Source organism: Trachemys scripta, chromosome 9, assembly GCF_013100865.1.
Source record: "Trachemys scripta elegans isolate TJP31775 chromosome 9, CAS_Tse_1.0, whole genome shotgun sequence".
In the NCBI taxonomy this organism is placed as follows: domain Eukaryota; kingdom Metazoa; phylum Chordata; order Testudines; family Emydidae; genus Trachemys; species Trachemys scripta.
In genome coordinates this window covers 97,144,886-97,168,638 of record NC_048306.1, presented here as the reverse complement: position 1 = coordinate 97,168,638, position 23,753 = coordinate 97,144,886, and the positions used below count along the sequence as shown (strand labels likewise).

General features: G+C 45.8%; 2 protein-coding genes across 2 annotated transcripts in view; one reads left to right on the top strand and one right to left on the bottom strand.

Annotated features, from left to right (window-relative positions):
- The window catches only part of LOC117882378 (cytochrome P450 2H2-like), a 26,665-nt gene extending 13,672 nt beyond the window's left edge, over nucleotides 1–12,993 (bottom strand). Inside the window, exons 1-4 of the mRNA XM_034780538.1 lie at nucleotides 12,829–12,993; nucleotides 6,500–6,608; nucleotides 3,818–3,980; nucleotides 963–1,112 (exon numbers count right to left, since the gene is read on the bottom strand). Of these exons, the coding sequence (XP_034636429.1) occupies nucleotides 963–1,112; nucleotides 3,818–3,980 (313 nt within the window). The 5' untranslated portion in view covers nucleotides 6,500–6,608; nucleotides 12,829–12,993. The remainder of the gene's footprint in view (nucleotides 1–962; nucleotides 1,113–3,817; nucleotides 3,981–6,499; nucleotides 6,609–12,828) is intronic.
- Nucleotides 11,846–23,753, top strand: LOC117883108 (cytochrome P450 2J5-like). The gene is made up of 6 exons (XM_034782106.1): nucleotides 11,846–12,280; nucleotides 13,655–13,817; nucleotides 14,417–14,566; nucleotides 17,299–17,459; nucleotides 23,017–23,130; nucleotides 23,612–23,753. The coding sequence occupies exons 1-6, from the start codon at nucleotides 12,038–12,040 to the stop codon at nucleotides 23,624–23,626; spliced, it is 846 nt and encodes a 281-aa protein (XP_034637997.1). The 5' UTR covers nucleotides 11,846–12,037; the 3' UTR covers nucleotides 23,627–23,753.

The following is a 23,753-nucleotide window of genomic DNA, read 5'->3' as shown; positions in this document are numbered from 1 at the left end:
TATCCCAGCATGCAAGTGACTGCAACGTGCTTTTTAAATGGGGGGGGGTGGAGTGTGACAGGGAGTGTGTTGTGTGTATACGGGGGGAGAGAGAGAGTGGGTTTTTGGGGGGCTGAGAGCATGTCAGCATGCTGTCTTGTAAGTTCAGACAACAGCAGACCCCCCCCCCCCCCGCCTCTCTATCTTACACACAGCATTGCACAGTAATGGTTGCTTTTTCTCGGAGCAGCTAAGCAGCCGGCTGTCAGAAACAGAGCTTTGGAAGGGCATATCTGCATGCCTGCAGTGATTCCAAAACAATGACAAGAGTGGCCTCTTGACTTAAGGGAATTATGGGATGTTTCTGGAGACCAATCAGAGCGCAGTAATGCAACACCCCGTTCACACTGACACCCGGGCGTTGTAGCCAAGGCGCATCAAACATTATTCCACTTGCCGAGGTGGAGTACCAGGAGCGCTCTAGCCCTGGAGTCAGAGCGATCTACATGCCTTGCCAGTGTGGACGGGTAGTGAGCTAGGGCGCCCGGGGCTGCTTTAATGCGCTCTAACTCGCAAGTGTAGCCAAGCCCTTAGAGAGGTAAGGGATACTGTGAGACTTAATTCATTACTGTTATCTAGGTACTCTGATACGTTGGTGATGAGTGTCAGAGCTGCCGATAAATAATCAATTAACATGGATACAGAAGAACGCGGACCCTAAAGCCTCCGTCCTAGCTCCCAACCCCGGGCTTTTATATGTAGCTCTTTTGAGAATGAAATCTTCATGTTAGGAATAAAATACATGCTAGTGAGACTCAGCTCTGCCTGTAGACCTGTGCCTGTCCACTCCAGTGATTCAATGAAACGGCCCCAAGAACTACAGATACTCCATTCTGGAGCAGAGGGAGCCTGCTTGGTCTCACAGACTAGTTCACATGCTGGCAACACGACTGTAGTTAAAAACCACTTTAGCAGTGACGTACCTTTCACAGTCTCAAAGTACCCCACCAGGTGACGGGCCTCCTCTTGGATTTGGTGCTCCAGGCCTTTCTTGCCCAGCCCCAGGTTCCGCAGGGTCATCAGCCCAAAGCGTCTCTGCTGCTTCCAGGTGTGACCACTTGAGAACATAATACCTGAGGCCATTGAGAATCAGTTACCTGTCACACTAATATTTACGAAAAGCAAAACTATGTACACATCCCTACAATATATTTTCTATCATTAGGACTAAATCCAGAACCATGGGGCTTAGTTCTTTTATCTGAGATCTTGCTGTGACATAGAAACAACATGGATTGGAACCATCCGAGAAAAGTCTCCTGTTAAAAAAGGGATTGTTTGGTTGGTTTTTATTGTAAACGTGAGATTAAAAAGCTGAAGATAAATGGATGTTATTCACCAACAGTAATTCTTGTTCTCTGACTGAGTTGCCTCCATAGAAACCCAATTTAGGAATGGTTACAAAAAGTCACTCTCTCTTTTGGGGCAGTGGTTGGCAATTAAAGGGTGTGCGCCATTTCCTTGAGCTCTACACTCTACATAGCGAGAGTATACAGAACCCACTCTCTTCCAGCCCCTCAGTTCTTCACTACCCCCAAATGCCCTATTTGCAGTTGGGCTCTGAAGCAGAGGGAAGGAGGGAGGGTCTGTGTGAAGGACACACATCCAGAGAATGTAAGTTACTGTAGGCAGGTAACCCCGTTTTCTCCTTCATGACACTGTCTTCGCAAAGCTTCCCAGGAGGCATTTATCCAGCAGTGACTTCCTTGGGAAGGAGGGTTGGGGAGCCCCGATAGTTGAACAGCTGCCCTCCCAAAACCAGCCTCTGCTCTTGATGCAGTGTCAAGAGAATAGTGGTTAGTAAGAGTGTGAAGCAAGCTCCACCCAGCAGCCCTATAGAGTTCATATAAAGGCTCAGTGCAGCTATGTGCCGTTGTGGCTGTCCTCTCCTGAGTTGACTGGGCCCTGAGACATTCAGACATAGGCACATCCCCTAGTTCAGAGCATGAAGGGGTGTAAATCCTTATCCACATAGATAGCCTTTAAGCCAAGGTCACTTGACTTTGAGACTTTTCTCCAAAGGCCACAAATATTCTCTTGGACCTTCTCAACAGCTTAATTCTAGGACAGACAAGGTAGGTGAGGGAATATCTTTTACTGGACCGACTTCTGTTGGTGGACGGTACAAGCTCTTCCTCCGGTCTCATTCTAAGACAGGCTTTCCCACCATTTTCATAAGATGGACCACATCCTCATAAAGAGATTGTAAATGTTGGGAGACACAATCACAAATCCACCCCTGTGGGAATTAGAGCAGCTGCTTACCTGGACAAACAGACTTAGCAGAGTGCTTTTAGCTTCTTATAATGCACTTTGGAAACAAGGAGACAAACTGGCACCATGTGACCAGCCAGGTTTCTGCTGGCCACCAGAAAGCCCTCAGCAGTCCATCAGGGAGGTCTTGGGGTTGCAGATACTGTTAACCAGACTCATGGGAGGTCCTTTGAGCCCATTGAGTCTTGCACTCTACACAACCTTTTGCTGAAGTTTTTCTTCTTCATGACCAGAACCTCAGTGGAGAGAATTTTGGCAGTGCAGTCCCTGATGGCCCACCCACCTGATAACATATTCCACAATGACCCGGGGGTTCCAAGGCCTCATCCCAAATTTCTGTTCAACGTTGTATCTGAGTTTCATTTCAGACTATACCTCTGCCTGTACTTTCCACTAACCCCATAAGTTAATACTTCAACCCAAGGTTCCCTAACTGCCGCTTGTGTGTAAGGAAGTCTTGCTGAGTTTAAGGGGTGCAATTACATCCCGGCAGCTGGCAATTAGGGGTGGTGGACTCAGTTCCACCTTTGATGTTCCAGTCGTTAGCCACAACAATCCCCAGTCACTACTGCCCTGCACCTTGTGCTGTCACTTACACCAATGCAGAGTGGAAAACATCATCACTATGATTTGACAGCATTTTGCACCCACTTTGCACAGGTGTGAATGATGACACAAGCTGCAACACAACGGTGAAACAGACCCTATGTTGTATTTACCAGATGACTTGTGAGTGCAGCGTGCAGCACCTCCTACTGTGGATATCACGTGGGGCTGGGACTTCTCCAGTGCACCCAAGGGACTCTTGGTGGGGCCCATAATCTACTTAATCCTCACCTGGAGTCTCTGTAGCAAGGCACCAGATAGAGCAAGGTCAGTGTGGTGACATCAGGCCTCTGAATGGCTATTTCTGATTAGCCCCTCAGAGAAAACGAATGGAGCCCCTTCTGTTTCTCAAGAACCAGTAACCAGCGAGGGGAAAGAGAGGGAGTTGGAATTAGCAGTTTGCCCCAAAAAAAAAAAAAAAAAAAAAAAAATGTAGTCTTGTGATCTTTGGTGATGTCAGAAAAGTTTCTCTGGATTTGAGGATTACTAGCATCCATCTTGTGAATTTTGCCCTTATTCACAACGGCGGCCTTTTCCCATTACTTCACAAAGGAATGAATTCCTGATGGCAACAATTTCCCTATAGCCTCTGCTTGCCCCTAGTAAAAATGATCGCTAACCCCCTTTGTTTCCAGTGGTGCCATAAGGGAAGACAGCCATAAGGCAAAGGCAGGGCAGCTAAGGAACCGAACAGGAAACGGTGAGGAGCCGAGGGACTGTGTGAGGTAGGAATGGGACTTGGAAGAGACTGGAGGGAATTCAGGGAAATGCATGTGTGCTGGGAGGTGACTATGAAGGAGCCAGAGGGAGACTGAATGTATGCGGAGGAGTGGAAAGGCAAGAGGAAGAATGAGGAGGAGAAGGAGGAACACAGTGTAGGGTGCAGGGGAAGATTTACCCTTTCCATTTGCCAATCGTTTGAAGACAGGGGTCTCCAGCCGTCCAGAAAACTCTTCAGGGTGGGTGTTCAGCCCATCCTTCACTGCTTGGAACCCATGCAGTACGACCCCAGGGGCGTGTCCCAGCCACAAAGTGAAGATGTTGCTATGAACTTCTGCCATCTGTGGGTTGGACCAGTGCCAGAACAGCACAGGTGAAAAAACATCATGCCAAACAGTCAGGATTAGGCCCTACCAAATTCACGGCCATGAAAAACACGTCATGGACCGTGAAATCTGGTCTTTTCTGTGCTTTTACCCTCTACTATACAGATTTCAGGGGGTCGCAAGGTTATTGGAGGGGGGTAGCAGTATTGCCACCCTTACTTCTGCACGGCCTTCAGAGCTGGGCGGCCAGAGTGGCGGTTGCTGACTGAGGGCCCAGCTCTGCAGGCAGCAGCGTAGAAGTAAGGGTGGCAATACCAGACCATGTCATCCTTCCTTCTGCGCTGCTGCTGGCGGCGGCTCTGCCTTCTGAGCCGGGCTCCCGGCCAGCAGCTGCCCCTCTGCAGCTGCCCAGCTCTGAAGGCAGCACCGCCACCAGCAGCAGCACAGAAGTAAGGCTAGCAGTACCGCTAACCCGCCCCCCCACAATAACTTTGCGACCCCCCCTACAACTCCTTTTAGGGGCAGGACCTCGACTATCACAACACTACGAAATTTCAGATTTAAATATCTGAAATAATGAAATTTACGATTTTTAAAATCCTACGACCGTGAAATTGACCAAAATGGACTGTGAATTTGGTAGGGCCTTAGACATGATGAACCTGCTCTCTTCTTTGAGAAGGGTGATTCAGGGGTTCAGTACTGAGGCAGGGACCGTCTTTTTGTTCTGCTTGCACAGCACAGTTGTATTCATTTAGATTATATAAATAGGCCTAAAGAGTCAAATGTGTGAACATGACCCTGTCGCTGTCCAACGTTAAAGAGTTTTAAACAAGGTTTGGGGTTAGGTATACAGAAACCTCAGCCTGCTTAGTACCATGGCAAACACCGTTACCAATCCTATTAAAGATAGAGAAAAAGAAGGGAAAACAGTTAAAGCGTTTGAAAGTAAGGCTTTCATTTTAAGAGTGTCCCTTGTTCCCTACCTGTAGCTGGAGAAAATTTTTAGAAAGAGACCACCCCTCTATTTAACAGCCTCTTAGTCGGTATTAAAGATGGTGATCATTGTCTTTCTGGGGAAAAGAGAAGTTAGTTGAGATGAGCTGGAGCTCCTTGTTAAAGTCCAATCCCATTTCCTAGCAGACAAAACTAGACAAACGCACACACGAGGGGAGAGAAAAGAACAGCAAAGATCAAAAATGCCATTTCTGTCTCTGCTGTTGACTCTTCCTTGCAACCAGGGCCGGCTCCAGCTTTTTTGCCGCCCCAAGCGGCGAAGCGGGGAAAAAGAAAAGATAAAGCCGCAATCGGCGGCACTTCAGTGACAGCTCCACCGTTCCGCTTTCATTTTTCAGAGGCAATTTGGCGGCGGGTCCTTCGCTCCGAGAGGGACTGAGGGACCCGCTGCCGAATTGCCACCGAAGATCTGGACGTGCCGCCCCTTTCCATTGGCCGCCCCAAGCACCAGCTTCCTTCGCTGGTGCCTGGAGCCGTCCCTGCTTGCAACCTCATTGCTGGAAAAACACAGGCATGGCACACAGAGTGATCGGCCACTCCGAGACCTGGCAAATTTGTACTAGCATCGGGCTGTTTAGGGCATTGCTTTTCACTACTCCTTTGACCAGGCTTAAACTTGTATTGCCAAATATACAGTCTTGGCCAGCTGGGCCAGACTCTTATTAGACAGGAGGCAAAAAGGGAGAGGGATAGGAAAGAGAAGAAGAAATAAGGTGAGGAAGGAAAAGGGCACACAAAGGGGTTGGGGGGAGATGACAAAGTCTCACACCTACAGTTGGAGCCAGATTTAGTGGCTGGATTTTCTAAAGAGCTCAGCACATTGGTTGCGCTCTTGAAAATCTGATCCCAGTTGTGGGTGATGAACATTTTATAAAATCTTTCCCTGTGATATCATGAAAATCTGGCCCCACCTGCTCAGTGTGGACAAAACCTTTCCATTCCCAGCTCTATTCCCCTGCATCATCGGCCACCTAACGTGTATCTTCCTCCCTACAGACTTCCTGAAGTCTGCCAGATAGGTGCCACTTTGATGGGCTTCATAAAACCTGATGGAGCAGGACTCCCTCTTCTGCACAGTTTATACACCACCACACTTTAAATTATGGAACAACAGGTGTGGCAGATGGCTAGATTTGGTTTTTCAATACATATCATACATCCTTCTAAACATTTATTTAATGGGAAGTCTAAAAAATAAGCCAGCGCTTTAGGGGTCAAATCCAATATATTTGAACATTTCTACAATTTGAAAATGTATTCCTTCTTCCTCTTCACGAGGCAGAAATACTGTCCTCAGTGTTGTTTAATTCTTATGCACATCAAGGTTCCATATACATTTGACACAATCCCTATTTAAAAATGACAGAATGATCCAAGTTGACTTTCATTAACTCCAATTCTTAAGATAAAACTTTCTTTAGCATGAAAAAAACCCCTACCCTTATACTACCAATAAATGCAACTAATTTTCCTTGTCAGCTTATTAGTCCATTAGTGAGTTATCTGGAAATACATACCTTATTGAGGCTGTCATGATCAACTTTAAAGTTCAGCTTCCAAGAATGGGGAATGGGGTTGGTCCCGGAGGAAGGCGTCTATGTGCCCATTGCAACTTCAGAAACTGCACTGTCAGGAGAAACACAACCAGCCCTATGAGAGTCTCGCATATTGTCAGCGTTTTACTGCTGCGTTATAGGGCTAATCAGTCTGTTGCAGATATACAGGCTGAACCCTCTTTATCTTGCTTTTATAAGCTCTGTGTCTCTCTCCACTCTCGCTCCCGCCCTTTTCTTAGAGTCCCAGGATGTTCACCTTCCAGAGTGTGTTTAATATATTGTTATTATGTTGTGTTAAACCTCTTGGATAACAGCTATCCTTCATTGGGATAAAAGTATGAGACAGCTAATCTCCTTTATAGCTGAAGCAATAGGAGCCTCCACCCAAAACACAGGCGCATATGAGACACTTTTACAGAACTTTTAGTGCTCCGTAGCAGGGTCCGCATGGCCAGTCAGTGTGTGGCGTGGCAGGCTAGGCCACTGTAAACTTACACCCCAGCTTGCCACATGTTAAAGGGCCCTATAGACATGCCTTTGAGGGCCTGTGGAATTTGCCATGGAGCCGGAGTCTTTCCTGGCACCAGCCCACCAGAAGAGGAAGAAGCACTAGTGAGGAAGATGGACGCTGATCATCATGATCGCTGTCAGTACAGCTCTGTGTCTAATACATATAGTGGGAAAGGGGATTCTAATCTGGTTCATGACAGAATTGTACTGAAAGGGGTTAGTGGCTGCCATCAACCACAGACCTGATTGAAATTGATAGGTGTGCTGAGCGCCCTTCATTCAGGCTAGAGACAGAAGCAATTACATACCCCCTTTGTGGTCATGGCTGAAGCAGTGGAGACTTCCGCCCAAAGCAATGGCCACCTGCGAGGCCTAGGCAGAGGTTTACCCTTGTGAGCCAAAGGGTTTATCTGGGGACTGACTGCAAATGCTGGATTGGGGAATTCATCCATTGGAGCTGTGTGTCTGTGTGGGGTAGAGGCTCTACCCCACCCAAAGCACACCAGAGAGGCTGCAGCACACCTGCCTCTATCAACAGAAGGTGGGAAACATGGGCAGCTCAGGTGTCGTTCCTGAGTTGACAGTGCTTTCGAGAGAGATTGCGAGAGTTCCTTCCAGAACTAGCCTGAAGCTGCAAAACTTGCAACATCACCAGAAGCGTTTGCAACAGCAGGCATGTGAAACTTCAGGACAATCCAGATCTCGGGTGAGGAGGCGAGGGGACAGTTTGAAATGTTGGCTTCAAATAAGGAGCTGGCTTCAGATTTACAGCTCTGAAAACACCCTGAGATCTGAAAGTCGCACTGGTTTTTTCCTTCCTACCCATTGTCTTTAGTGTATTTGCATAGGTGTAACACTTGGGAGCTTGGCAAAGAATTCTGTTTATGATGCCATAGAATCCAGCTCTCTCTCTCTCCCTTTTAGCCATTGGGCTCTACATGGCTAACTAACAGAAACAAAAAATAAGCTGATATGGGTCTGATACCCACAGGCAGTAGGTGCGCATTGAGTCAGAAGGGCCATCTGACCATTCACTTTAAATTAACAAGATGCTATTATTATATTTGGCACTCTGATTTCTCTTAATCCACGTGGCAATTGAACACAACAAAACAAAAACTCATAGCTGAAAGGCATAATCACACCTGTAACTCAGACACTTGTTTGGCATTAAAGTTCATACTTTACTTAACGAATTATTGACACTAAAATGTAATATATATATATATATATAATCTCATTTAAGCAGTTGTTTCAGTGTGCCTGCTACAGTTTCCAGACTCGTATCTCTTCATCAGAATCAAGGTCACTGAATCAGACTCTGAGCACATTGTGTACCTGCTATTGACTCCAACATTTTAGTGCCAATAATTCGTTAAGTACAGTATGAATTGGGAGCAGCCCAGCCCCTCTGCGATCCACCCCGGCTGCCTCTGCCCGGCCTGGCCCCACGCGCCCAGCCTGGCCCCCGAGCCTGCCTGCTGGGACGGGGGAGCCCAGATCCCCAGCCCCAGGCCTGCCTGCAAACAGCCTACCCTCCTGCACCCCAACTCCCTGTCCTGAGTCCCCTGCCTGCACCTCTCACCCCAACTCCCGCCCCCCAACTCCCTGCCCTGAGCCCCCTGCCTGCACCCTGTACCCCTCCTGCACCCCAACTCCCTATCCTGAGCCCCCTGCCCCACCTGCACCCCAACTCTGTCATGAGCCCCCTGCCTGCACCTCTCACCCCAACCCCCTGCCCTGAGCCCCCTGCCTGCACCCTGTACCCCAACTCCCTGTCCTGAGCCCCCTGCCCCACCCCCTGCACCCCAACTCCCTGTCCTGAGCCCCCTGCCTGCACCTCTCACCCCAACCCCCTGCTCTGAGCCCCCTGCCTGCACCCTGTACCCCTCGTGCACCCCAATTCCATCCTGAGCCCCCTCATGCACCCCAATCCCCTGCCCTGAGCCCCCTCCTGCACCCCAACCCCCTGCCCTGAGCCCCCTCATACATCCTGCACCCCTCCTGCACCCCAACCCCCTTTCCTGAGCCCCTCATACATCCTGCACCCCTCCTGCACCCCAACCCCATTCCCTGAGCCCCCTCATACACCCCACACCCCTCCTCTTCCCCAATCCCTTGCCCTGAGCCCCTTCCTGCACACAGCACCCCCTCCCACACCCTGCACTCCCTCCCTCACCCCAACCTTTATGGTGTTCGCCTTTAAAAAAAAAAAAAAAAATTCCCTGGGTGCACACCCTAATGAAATCTGCTGCGCACGCCTATGGTTGCAAACACTTCTGGTGTTATTGCAAGTTTTGCAGTTTCAGGCTAGTTCTGGAAGGAACTCTCGCAACCTCTCTCGAAAGCACTGTCGGCTCAGGAACGACACCTGAACTGCCCAGGTTTCCCCCCTTCTGTTGATAGAGGCAGGTGTGCTGCAGCCTCCCCGGTGTGCTTTGAGTGGGCCAGAGCCCCCCTGAGCAGCTGTAGTGGAGCCACATCCCCTCCCTCCCAGCTCAGCATCAGAGGCCTTCTCTCCACCTGAAGTGGAGCACCCAAACGGATGCTACTCGAAGGAGGAGGAAATGTTACTCACCCTGTGCAGTAACTGTAGTTCTTTGAGTTGTGTCCTCTGATGGGTGCTCCACTACCTGCCCTCCTTACCCTCTGCTTCAGTTGTTCCCTAGGGATGACTGGGTAAAGACGTAACTAAGGGCAGTTTGCCCATACACCCCTCTATTGCCTCGGTGTCTGCTATGAGAAGACATAGGGCGCATGTGTGGGCCAAACAGGCATTGCCAGCTAGAAGTCTCTGCTCAAGGGCTTGAGAGGCGCATGTGTACCTGAAGTGAAGCACCCATAGGGACACACATAATGCAGAACTACAGTTACTGCATGGGGTGAGAAACATTGCCTCTTGCAACTCTTGGTATCGGCAATACTGTTCCTGGAGTAGAGAATAAGGGATAAGAGTAATATAAAGGGGCAGGAGTCCAGGTGACATGGTGATGGGGGAAGTGAACTGTGGGTTAGGGACTGGGTGCCATGGAGCTGTGCTACCTGGTCTTGAAATAGGGGCTCTGGGGCGAAGGGGACTGGAGGTATGGCAGGGGAGACCTGAAATGCAGTGAGAGGATGTAAAGTCAGGTAACGGCTATTATCCCCATGTTAAACTGTAAACACTGAACATTTTCTAGCTGATAACCTTTTCAGATGTGCTCAGGCCCCACAATTGGAACCAGATGTTCAGAAGAGCACGGCTTGCATTTAGGCACCTAAACAAGTGGCTGGTGGTTTAGAAGAACACGGTATGTTGGATGCGCTTTTAAAAATCTGGCTCCGATTCCAGCTGCCAGGCACTCGAAAAATCTTGCCCCCATGTCTTTTCAAAAGTTGGCTCTGCATGCTCTATATGGACAAAACTTCCTCCTCCCAGCTCTATTCCCGGGCATCATCCACCACCCCACAAACTTCTGAAAAACTGCAAGAAGAATGTCCCATTTTGATGGGCTTCATCAAAGCTGAAGGAGCAGGCCTTATATATTTGCTTATTAACAGGCAGTTTACAAGAGCTTAGCTGAGATGAATTCTACACAGTCAGATTCATTCCTTGGATACTGCAGAAACGTTCATTATCACTTATTTTCAAAGGTGTCAAAAACAATAAATACAAAAAGAGAGCTTATCCAGAAGCTATACAAGTTGGAAGATTTGATCTTCAGCAGGCGATCAGTAGGGAAAGAAAGGCAGCCATTTTATAGCAAAGGTAACAAAAATTGAGTGAAAAGATTGTATTTAAGGTCCACTTCTAAAGAAATGAACACATAACAAACAAATAAATAATTCTAGGAAACGCTGCATGTCTGGGAGTGGCCCAAAGTGGTCCATGCCAAGTCTGTTAGCAAATTTGATCATCCTAGCCAGATGCCATGACCTGACCCTTCCTGGACACACACTTTATTCAACACCAGTGTCTCTTGGTTGCCAGTACAGCCTTTTTACCCCCATTATCTCAGGATGCTTGCCTGTGAATAGAGTGATCTACTCCTCCTAACTGTATTTCAAGGGCCCTGCAGATCTCTTAAATACCTACCGACTGACTACACCTCCAACTTCTGCTGGGTTTAAACAAACATCTAGTGTTTTGTAAATCAGACTAAACATAATATGAACCTAAAAAGTGTTTAGAAATTTTCCTAATTTCTATTCCAATGGGGACAACCTGTTCTTATACGGACCCAGCCCTGCTTCCCCTCAGGACCGCAGTCTAGCTCTCCGACCCCCGCTCTAGGATATTGCTCCCTCTCCCCACAGCAGCCAACAATCCTTCAAATTCAAACCCTCCAAATCCCAAACAGGCAGACTGGGTGGAGCGTCCATCCAGGAGTCCAAGCCTCTGTGTCTTTACGCACCCAGCACCAAAACGCTCCAGTGACGAGAATCATTTTATACTCTTACTAGCCACAGGCCCCTTTCATAGTGGCTTCAGTTTAATATATCATATATATTTTGTCTTCAAACTATTTTCCTTATATATTCAGTTATATTAGCTGGTTTTGGTTTGTTTGCTTTACTAAATAAGGTATTAATTAACCATATACAGTATCTTGTGGACACCTTCCCTCCCATTTGCAATTATAACAATCACTTTGTATGATAAAAGAAACATATGCTTAGCTGTTTTTAAATGCATTTTAGCTGCTGGGAACACTATGAGAGTCCAGATGCTGATGGATCACAATTTCAGAGCCAATAGCATGTAGCCCTGGTATCCATCCTAAACAGGAGAGTTTCTCACTGAAAAGAGAGAGAGGTCACATATTGGGAGATCACAGAACAGGGTGGGTGTGGTTTGGCTAACTGAAATGGATCACATATTTCAAAGTTTACTAAAAACGCCTTTGAAACACTCTACACTTGCCCAACTAAGAGACGAAACAATAGAGAGAGTGAGAAACGACTAGAAAGGGCAAAGAACCAGAACCTAACAGAAAGTGAGCTCAGCGTATGCAGCTCCAAAACAATTTTCAGAGAGATAGTGCCCAGGCAGAAAGGAAATTGATAACACAGCACGGTGAGATGTTGGGGATAACTGAGGTTTCAGTCGCTCTGATTGTGTTTCTCCTGATTGTGCAATTTCTGAAGTTGCAATGGACACGTAGACGGCTTCCTCCCGGACCAACTCCCCTGCCCATTATTGGCAACTTATGGCTGCTGGACTTTAAACTTCAGCGAGAAGATCTTCTTAAGGTATTTATTTTAGCAGAATTCTGGACTTGACTGAAGTAGAGAGGCTTGGAATGATTGGGGTGGATTTAAAATTGGTATTGTACAGGAGTTACCTATTCAGTTATAGGGTATTCCTCAGCCTGACTTAATCATTACCCAAACACAAGAGACGGGGGAAAATGCATTGCTGGGAAAAAAGAATAATCACTTTCAATTGATATTTTTCTTCTTTCCTTTTGCTGTTCTCGCTCTAAGAATGTCCAAATACGTATATTTATAATGTACAGACTATCATCACAAGCCCAGTGTGAAGTAGTGAGAGCCTGATCCAAAACCCATTGATATCAATGGGAGTCTTTCGGTTGCCTTCACTGGATCTTGAATCAGGCCCTATTGTTTCCAAAGTGGTTCTGAGACAATTTAGATATCCTGTTTTGCCAGAGGCAGAACAGGTCGTCGCTTCTCTGGTATTTCTTCCTGACTGCGAGTGGCACTAGGTAATAGATACAGAAGATTCAGCCTTCTTCTAAAAAGCAACTCATTATATTCTAGTCATGGTTTGGACTCACCCACAATATATATAGCAGAGAGTATCTCATTCTATAAGGCATCCATGGCAGGACTTTTCTTGCAGGAGGCACTATGCTATATTGGCACTGATATCAGTGAAATGTCTCCAGGCTGTGAGAACTTTGATCTCCATACCATGGCCAACTGTACACCCTAAAACAAAATTTTGCAATAACCCAGACAATTGGTTTTAAGATGGAGCAGGAAAAACTGTATTCCTGTTTTGCTGAAGTGCTATTCTCTTGAGAAACAGTTTAAATAATTACAATAGTAAGAAATTCACTTCAACCCTGTTTCAGGAGAAAATACAAGTCTAACCTGAGAAAAGGCAATGAGAAGAAAGTTAAGAAAAATCACAGGGAAGCAGTAAGAAAAGAAACAAAGTGCAAAAATAGTTCTCTGCCTACATTGACACTGAGAGAAGCAAACACATTCAATAATCCGCAATAAATGAAAACAAAAAGGAAAAAACAAATACAAAAAAACAAAAGAAAAAATAACAAGTGTCTGTTTATTCACTTTAACTTCGAGCTGATGTAATATTTTAGAAGAAGCTCTTTGGTTCTCCATTTGTAGCATTTTCCCTCCTGTTGAATGATGTTCTTTCTAATGCTTAATATCCATGTTGCATAAAATGGAGTAGGACTGGCATTCCATACCCAAAGTGTGTTACATTAGGAGGCTAAATTCTGTTGTAAACTCTAATCCAATTCAGTCAGAGGCAAATGGGTTTAGCCAGAGTTATAGAAAACATCTGAAAGAAGCCTTTCAACAGAGCTGCTGGTTGCTGTCAATTTTTCTGACTTATGTTTATCAACTCTCCAGTTAACCAACATCTATGGCAACATTTACACAGTGTGGATGGGACAGACACCTGTGATTGTATTGAATGGATACAAAGCAGTAAAAGAAGGCCTTCTCTCCCATTCAGAAGAGATTTCTGGACGGCCTCTCACCCCCTTCTATAGGGATCTGATGGGAGAAAAAGGTAAAAGATATTACTCTTTTGCAAGGAATAATATTGAAGTATAAAGGTGGCATTCTAAGGCAGAGAATTCTTCCCAGCTACTGTCTTGCCATGTGGTACTTACACAGTTGGACAGCAAGGCTCCATTCAGAACTGCAATATTAAGAAAGAGAAAAACAGACCAAAAAAGACAAATCCTGTAATACTTACTCACATAACACATCACTGGCTACGCTTCTTTTCTTTCCATAGGATTCAGAGAAAAATTTGCCTACCAAGTTGGCCTTAATTTGGCTTAATTTTAAAGAGACTGTCTCCACATACAAAATGTATTCAACTGACATGTATTCCAAGGTTTGCCTATAGAATTAAGCACATCTGACACCAATAGATGAGTTATTCTATCCTCTCCAAAAGCTGCCACCATGGAGTTTCCAGGGATGTGACTATAAAAAGATATATAGTTATACTAATGGTGATAGAAACCCAAGTAACAGATCACAGCTCAAAATCTGTAAAGTATGTCTTGTTTCCTCTTACTAGAAAAATGCATCTTAATTTAAACTTGCCTTCTGATATAAAAGGGTTTCCTTCCTAGCAGGTGTTTCTATTGTCCTCAGGTATTTTCCTGACAAGCGGTCACACCTGGAAGCAGCAGAGACGCATTGGTATGACATTTCTTAAGAGCCTGGCACTGGGTAAGAAAAGCCTGGAGCACCGAATACAGGAGGAGACCAGACACCTGGTGGAGGTCTTTGCAAGTCAGAAAGGTAAATTCTTTGAGAGATTGAAATGTAAAGCTATTCTCTCTATATAAGACAGACTTGTTATCACTCCCGCAGCCTAAGAGCACTTCTGTTCTTGAATGATATAAAGATGGTGCCTCATGGTGGTGGGGACTGTTATGGGTTTCTTAATTGCCTAAGTGAACGAAGCACTTTAAGAGGAGTGCTCAGGTGTGAGTGTACGGATTGACATTTAACATTTTTTAAAATTAATACACTGAAACCAATTTTTATTTCTCGTTTGTATCACTGTCCTATTGATAACACGGGGAGTTGGAACAATCCCTATCTTTAAAGTTACCTAGCACTTTCCATTACACAAAATTCTTGTGACTTTTTGTGGGCGGCTTTACAATTCCATTGCTTGCAGGAGACCTTTGAAATTCGGCCGGGAGTGGGCCCTCAGGCTAGAGACATGCCTTTTCCTTTTCCCATGAAATTTCCTGCAGGCCTGGATGAAATATAAACCACTGAAAATCACCATCTCCCTTCCCTCACTTGTGTTGTTCAGTAACATTGTGGCAGAATGCCAAGAGAATAATAACTGAACATAAATATTCTAAGAAGTCAGGTTTACATCACCAAAGCAGCAGCACCCTATGCCATATGGGGAATGCCTAAATACTCCTGTCGCTCCAGAGGCAGCAGTCTCTGCTGCAATGCTGCAGGTTCAGGGTACAAACCCTGATGATGTATGGGAGGAGCAGGTGGGGCTGTTATTGGTGCACAAAATATAGCTTGCTTTTTCCCTTTTTCCTTTAGAACCACCCCCCGGGGAATTACACATAGAAAACCACATTAAAATCATAGTTATTTAGGTTGCAAAGTCAAGCACTTGAAAGATAGGAAATGCCAGAATTAAGATTGCTGTTGGAACCTGAATTTTTCCCTCTCATGCAAATTCATTATGATAGCCTTTAATTACCTGTAAAAAGCAGAGAGTCCCGCAGCACCTTAAAGACTAACAGATGTAATGGAGCGTAAGCTTTCGTGGGTGAATGCCCACTTCGTCAGACGCATGTAATGGAAATGTCCAGAGGCAGGTATAAATATGCAGGCAAGAATCAGTCTGGAGATAACGAGGTTAGTTCGATCAGGNGCACCTTAAAGACTAACAGATGTAATGGAGCGTAAGCTTTCGTGGGTGAATGCCCACTTCGTCAGACGCATGTAATGGAAATGTCCAGAGGCAGGTATAAATATGCAGGCAAGAATCAGTCTGGAGATAACGAGGTTAGTTCGATCAGGGAGGGTGAGGCCCTCTTCTAGCAGTTTCTCCTCCCTTGGTGTTCACACCTCAACTGCTAGAAGAGGGCCTCACCCTCCCTGACTGAACTAACCTCGTTATCTCCAGACTGATTCTTGCCTGCATATTTATACCTGCCTCTGGACATTTCCATTACATGCGTCTGACGAAGTGGGCATTCACCCACGAAAGCTTACGCTCCATTACATCTGTTAGTCTTTAAGGTGCCACGGGACTCTGTTGCTTTTTACAGATCCAGACTAACACGGCTACCCCTCTGATACTTTAATTACCTGATCATTCATACACATACACACACACGCTCCCAGGACCTTTATTCAGTCTGGATGCACAAGACAGCGAAATTAACGTTGCCCAGGCAATCTTGAATTTAGCATTTGCTAACTTTTGAGCACTTCTCTTTGCCACCTAAACAACATTATTGTAATGCAATTTTGTAGAAAGCAATATCAATTTAGATTGAAGCCCAGGTGTATATGAAATGAATAACATACCTTACCTTTTAATGATAGCTTTGGAAATGTGAATACTTGGAAATATTCCGTTAAGGCCCCAGTCCAACTCCCACTGTATCTTCCACTGCATGCATCCGATGAAGTGGGTTTTAGCCCACGAAAGCTTATGCTCAAATAAATTTGTTAGTCTCTAAGGTGCCACAAGTACTCCTCGTTCTTTTTGCTGATACAGACTAACACAGCTACCACTCGGAAACCTGTAATCAATCAGTTTTTCCATCTCCTTTAATGGGAGCTGGATCAGGCTCTACAAGAGGAACGATGTAACAATCTTTTTCATTTTACAAGTGTACTTTTGACCCAGAGGAAAGCCTTGAGCGGAACCACGTTTGTCTTTATACTCTCTGAAAAAAATTAACTTAAGTTTTAAACTGCACCTGATCTCCTGAAGTGATGGGTCATTTCAAAGTTTGGAAGAAACTAAAGCTTCGGCAGTAGAAAGGAAAAATTAAAACTCCTGCCTAGAAACGTGAGCACCCATGCTCTTATTTCAATGCACGGCACAGAGGGGAGCAAAAATGCAGTAATTCCACACAAAACAGGCCACAGACCAAAAGGGGAAACGTAGATGCAAGGTTTGTTTCCTCCAAACGTATTATATTCAGTAGTTCCATAGTTAAGGAGATTAAGGTATTATATTCATCGTTCCATAGTTAAGGAGAAGGACTAACAAAAATAAATTTCATGAATCTCTTCACAAATACCTTCAGTTCTTTTAGAAAAAGGAAGTCCTCTCCAGGTTCTAGTTCCTCTGTTTAATTTACATTAAATAGAATTCACTCCTTTGTAAAATGTCTCACTTATCTAAAAGTAGTTCAATCTCCTTTACATTGCACAACTGTTAGTACTATTGTGCAGATTCCTTCATGGTCCTTGTTAACACTCCTCACCACAGTCCATTCAGTGGTTCTAACTAACCCCTGCTGTATTTGCAGGGAAACCCTTCGACCCCCATACCCACATTGTCCATGCTGTCGCAAATGTGATTTGTGCTGTGGTTTTTGGCCATCGCTTCTCCAGTGAGGATGATTCCTTCAACCGGCTCATCAAAGCCATCTATTTTGTGATCTTCTTCCAGGCCACTATCTGGGGCAGGGTGAGCATTCCGTTATTCTGGTTCTTATCACTGTAGAGTTTATCTGGGCTTCACCAGGAAAACCAGAGGGGTTAATGGTTACTGAATTATAACATTCAAAAAACAGTTGGAGAACACTTCAGTCTCCCTGGCCACTCGATTACTGACCTGAAAGTCGCAATATTACAACAACAAAAGTCAAAACCAGACTCCAACGAGAGACTGCTGAATTAGAATTAATTTGCAAATTGGACACCATTAAATTAGGCTTGAACAAAGACTGGGAGTGGATGGGCCATTACACAAAGTAAAACTATTTTCCCATGCTTATTTCCCCCGCCTCCCCCCGTTCCTCATATCTTCTTGTCAATTGCTGGAAATGGGCCATTTTCATTACCACTACAAACAGTTCTTTTTCTCTCCTACTGATAATAGCTCACCTTAACTGATCACTCTCGTTATAGTGTATATGGTAACACCCATTGTTTCATGTTCTCTCTGTGTGAGTGTGTGTGTATATCTTCCTACTGTATTTTCCACTGCATGCATCCGATGAAGTGGACTGCGGCCCACGAAAGCTTATGCTCAAATAAATGTGTTAGTTTCTAAGGTGCCATAAGTACTCCTGTTCTTTTTGCGGTTACTAAATGGTTACTGTATCTACATAGTACAGAGAGATGGACATCTACCACAGGACAGAATTTCAAAAAGTATTATGCAGGATTTTTGCTTATGAAGCAATAAATACACACCTCATAGATCTCATGTCTTATTTGTAGGACACCATCAGTAAATCATGTGGCCCAAGACTTGAGTTATTAGTACAAATCATTACTTCTTTTGGCAGATTTCCAAATCATTTAATGTGTTTCAAAACCAAGAAATGTTTACATAAACGTGTGGGTCTTAAACCAGATTTCTAAATGCTAGCACTAAACCTAACAAACACTTGCTCTTGGAATGCTGATTTTGTTCTTGGAAACCAAGACATAAAAGTACAGTTAATAAAATCCAAAACTTAGAAGCTCTGTCATTTTGAGCAGATTTCTGATCAGTCTCACTCAAGATCTGATCTACAAATCCTAAATGTATGTTCTATACTGCAGTCTCTCTCTCAGAATTTATGTTTAAACTAATCTGCATGTATATTCTGTATGGATGGTGCTTTTTCTTCTCCTTTTAAGGCCAGAAGGGGCCATCAAATCATCTAGTCTGACCTCTTGTATGACACAGGCCATAGAATTTCATCATGACTAAAGCATATTTTTTAACTAGCGCTGTCAATTAATTGCAGTTAACTCACGAGATTAACTCAAAAAAATTAATCGTGATTAATCGCAGTTTTAATCACACTGTTAAACAATAGAATATCAATTGAAATTTATCAAATATTTTGGATGTTTTTTCTACATTTTCATATATATGGTATTCTGGGTTGTACTTGAAATCAAGGTGTATATTATTTTTTATTACAAATATTTGCACTCTATTTTTCAATTCACCTTATACAAGTACTGTAGTGCAATCTCTTTATCATGAAAGTGCAGTTTACAAATGTAGATTTTTTTTTTTGGTTACATAACTGCACTCAAAAACAAAACAATGTAAAACTTCAGAGCCTACAAGTCCACTCAGTCCTATTTCTTGTTCAGCCAATCGCTAAGACAAACAAGTTTGTTTACATTTACAGGCGATAATGCTGCCCTCTTCTTATTTACAGTGTCACCAGAAAGTGAGAACAGTGTTCGCATGGCACTTTTGTAGCTGGCATTGCAAGGTATTTACATGCCAGATATGCTAAACATTTGTATTCCCCTTCATGCTTCGGCCCCCATTCCAGAGGACATGCTTCCGTGCTGATGACGCTCATTAAAAAAATAATGTGTTAATTAAATTTGTGACTGAATTCTTTGGGGGAGAATGGTATGGCCCCTACTCTGTTTTACCCGCATTCTGCCATATATTTCCTGATATAGCAGTCTCGGATGATGACCGAGCACATGTTGCTCATTTTAAGAACACTTTCACTGCAGATTTCAGAAAATGCAAAGAAGGTACCAATGTGAGATTTCTAAAGATCAGTACAGCACTCGACCCAAGGTTTAAGAATCTGAAATGCCTTCCAAAATCCGAGAGGCACGAGGTGTGGCGCATGCTTTCAGAAGTCTTAAAAGAGCAACATTCCGATGCAGAAAGTACAGAACCCGAACCACCAAAAAAGAAAATCAAACCTTCTCCTGGTGGCGTCTGACTCAGGGTATGTCTATACTACGAAATTAGGTCGAATTTATAGAAGTCAATTTTTTAGGAAGCGATTTTATACAGTCAATTGTGTGCGTCCTCACTAAACGCATTAAGTAGGAGTGTATCCACAGTACCGAGGCTAGCGTCGACTTTCAGAGCGTTGCATTGTGGGTAGCTATCCCACAGTTCCCACAGTCTCCACCGCCCACTGGAATTCTGGATTGAGCTCCCAATGCCTGATGGGGCAAAAACATTGTCGTGGGTGGTTTTGGGTACATGTCATCAGTTACCCCTCCCTCCATGAAATCAATGGCAGACAATCGTTTCACGCATTTTTTCCGTGTGGGCGACATACTTTCAGCAGATGGTGCAGTAGGACTGCTAACTGTCGTCATCGAACGACTGCTTCCGCTGCCACTCTGCTCTCGCCGCAGACGGTGCAATAGGTCGGCAAAACTGGTCTTCCAACCACCGCTTCCGCTACCACTCTGCTCTCGTGGTGGTCTCGCAGGTCCTCTATATGACAGTTGTCATCCGCCGCTTCCACTGCAACTCTGCTCTCCTGCTCTTGTCTCACCATACCACGGCAAGCGTGCAGCCCGCTCAGCTCAGCTAACGGACACTGCCGCTGTTGTGTCCTGGCAGCAGACGGTGCAGTAGGTCTGCAAAACTGGTCTTCCAACCACCGCTTCCGCTGCCACTCTGCTCTCCTGCAGATGCCATATCACGGCAAGCATGGAACCCGCTCAGATCACCGCGGCAGTTATGAGGATTGTAAACACCTCGCGCATTATCCTGCAGTACGTGCAGAACCAGAACCTGCAAAAGCAGGTGAGGAGGCGACAGCAGCACGGTAACGAGAGTGATGAGGACATGGACACAGACTTCTCTCAAAGTACAGGCCCTGGCAATTTGGACATCCGAGTGGCAATGGGGCAGGCTCATGCCATGGAACGCCGATTCTGGGCCTGGGAAACAAGCACAGACTGGCGGAACCGCATAGTGTTGCAGGTCTGGGATGATTCCCCGTGGCTGCGAAACTTTCGCATGCGTATGGGCACTTTCATGGAACTTTGTGATTTGCTTTCCCCTGCCCTGAAGTGCAAGAATACCAAGATGAGAGCAACTCTCACAATTCACAAGCGAGTGGCGATAGCCCTCTGGAAGCTTACAATGCCAGACAGCTACCAGTCAGTCAGGAATCAATTTGGAGTGGGCAAATCTACGGTGGGGGCTGCTGTGATCCAAGTAGCCAACGCAATCACTGAGCTGCTGCTATCAAGGATAGTGACTCTGGGAAATGTGTAGGTCATAGTGGATGGCTTTGCTGCAATGGGAATCCCTAACTATGGTGGGGCAATAGATGGAACGCGTATCCCTATCTTGGGACCGGACCAACTTGGCAGCCAGTACATAAACCGAAAGGGGTACTTTTCAATGGTGCTGCAAGCACTGGTGGATCACAAGGGACGTTTCACCAACATCAACGTGGGATGGCTGGGAAAGGTACATGACGCTCGCATCTTCAGGAACTCTGGTCTGTCTGAACAGCTGCAGCAAGGGACTTACTTTCCAGACCAGAAAATAACTGTTGGGGATGTTGAAATGCCTATAGTTATCTTTGGGGACCCAGCCTACCCCTTAATGCCATGGCTTCATGAAGCCATACACAGGCACCCTGGACAGTAGTCAGAAGCTCTTCAACTATAGGCTGAGCAAGTGCAGAATGGTGGTAGAATGTGCATTTGGACGTTTAAAAGCACGCTGGCGCAGTTTACTGACTCGCTTAGACCTCAGTGAAACCAATATTCCCATTGTTATTACTGCTTGCTGTGTGCTCCACAATATCTGAGAGAGTAAGGGGGAGACATTTATGGCAGGGTGGGGGTTGAGGCAAATCACCTGGCCGCTGATTACATGCAGCCAGACACCGGGTGGTTAGAAGAGCACAGCAGGACGCGCTGTGCATCAGAGAAGCTTTGAAAACCAGTTTCATGACTGGCCAGGCTATGGTGTGAAAGTTCTGTTTGTTTCTCCTTGATGAAAACCCACCCCCTTGGTTCACTCTACTTCCCTGTAAGCCAACTGAGACCTCCCCACTTCAATCACCGCTTGCAGAGGCAAAGTCATTGTTGTTTCAAATTCATGCATTCTTTATTAATTTGTCACGCAAATAGGGGGATAACTGCCAAGGTAGCCCAGGAGCGGTGAAGGAGAAGGGAAGCACCGGATGGGGTGGGGGAGGAGGGAAGGACAAGGCCACACTGCACTTCAAAACTTATTGAATGCCAGCCTTCTGTTGCTTGGGCAGTCCTCTGGGGTGGAGTGGTTGGGTACCCAGAGCCACCGCACCCACGTTCTTGGGCAACTGGGTGAGGAGACTATGGAACTTGGGGAGGAGGGCAGTTGGTTACAAGGGGCTGCAGCAGCAGTCTGTGCTCCTGCTGCCTTTCCTGCAGCTCAACCATATGCCAGAGCATATCCGTTTGATCCTCCGGTAGTCTCAGCATTGCATTCTGCCTCCTCTCATCATGCTGCCGCCACCTCTCCTCTTGCTCCCGCCACCTCTCCTCTCATGCGTCCCTCCTGTCCTTGCGTTCATTTTGTGCTTTTCTGGACTCTGACATTGTCTGCCTCCACGCATTTTGCTGAGCTCTTTCAGTGCGGGAGGACTGCAGGAGCTCAGAGAACATTTCATCGCTAGTGCATTTTTTTTGCCTTCTTATTTGCACTAGCCTCTGGGACAGAGATGATAGGGGGAGCGTTGAAACATTTGCAGCTGTGGGAGGGAAAAAAAAAGGAAGAGTAGTATTTAAAAAGACATTTTTTAGAGAACATTGGGTAGACTCTTTCATGGTGAACCAGGCTGCTAACATTACATAGCACATGTGCTTTCGATACAAGGTCGCATTTTGCCTCTTATATTGAGGGCCTGCCGGATTGATGTGAGAGATCACGCACGCTGGGCCAGGCAACAGAATTCAGCTTGCAGGCAGCATGATAAGCCACCGTCTTTTGGCTTCTCTAACCTTCATAACATGTGGGAATGGTTTCAAACAGCAGCACCCTTATTTCCCATACCAAGCACCAGTTGGGTTTGCCATTTAAAATGGGTTGGCCATTTAAAAGGAGGGGCTGCGGTTTTCGGGTTAACGTGCAGCACAAACCCAACTAAACCCCCCCTCACATCCAATTATCTGGGATGATCGCTTCACCCCTCCCCCCACCGCGTGGCTAACAGCGGGGATGATTTCTTTTCAGATACAGACACACAGCCCAGCAGGAACGGCCGCCTCTGAATGTTCCCTTAATAAAATTCCCCTATTTCAACCAGGTGACCATGAATGATATCACTCTCCTGAGGTTAACACAGAGAGATAAAGAACGGATGTTGCTTGACTGCATTCCAGTAGCTGTACTGGCCGCGAATGCATCCCAAGTCTTCAGGGTAAATTAATCCTTAAACATGCTTGCTTTTAAACCATGTATTATATTTACAAAAGGTACACTCACCAGAGGTGTCTTCTCCGCCTTCAAGGTCCGGGAACCCACCTTGCGAGGGTTGGGAGGGTATTGTCTCCAGGGTGATAAACAGTTCCTGGCTGTTGGGGAGAACGGTTTCTCCACTTGCCTGCTGTGCGCTACCCTCCTCCTCATCTTCCTCATCCCCAAAATCCTCATCCCTGTTGCGTGAGACTCCCCCCTTGCAGGAGTCCACGAACAGGGGTGGGGGCACCCCCTAGAATTGCACGCAGCTCATCATAGAAGCGGCTTGTCTGCGGGTCTGACCCGGAGTGACCATTTGCCTCTTCGGTAGGCTTGCCTGAGCTCCTTAAGTTTCACGCGGCACTGCTTCGGGTCCCTGTTACAGCCTCTGTCCTTCATGGCCTTGGAGTTCTTTTCAAATATTTTGGCATTTCTTCTTTCAGAAAACGGAGTTCTGATAGTACAGATGCGTCTCCCCATACAGCGAGCAGATCCCGTACCTCCCGTTTGGTCCATGCTGGAGCTCTTTTGCGATTCTGGGACTCCATGATCACCTCTGCTGATGAGCTCTGCACGGTCACCTGT

Bases quoted from the DNA above. Each gene is read 5' to 3' on its own strand.
- LOC117883108 (XM_034782106.1), top strand. From the start codon at position 12,038: ATGCAGCTCCAAAACAATTTTCAGAGAGATAGTGCCCAGGCAGAAAGG. The intron at 12,281-13,654 runs GTATTTATTTTA...TCAACTCTCCAG, and splicing joins AGCGAGAAGATCTTCTTAAG to TTAACCAACATCTATGGCAA. The intron at 14,567-17,298 runs GTAAATTCTTTG...CTGTATTTGCAG, and splicing joins GGTCTTTGCAAGTCAGAAAG to GGAAACCCTTCGACCCCCAT.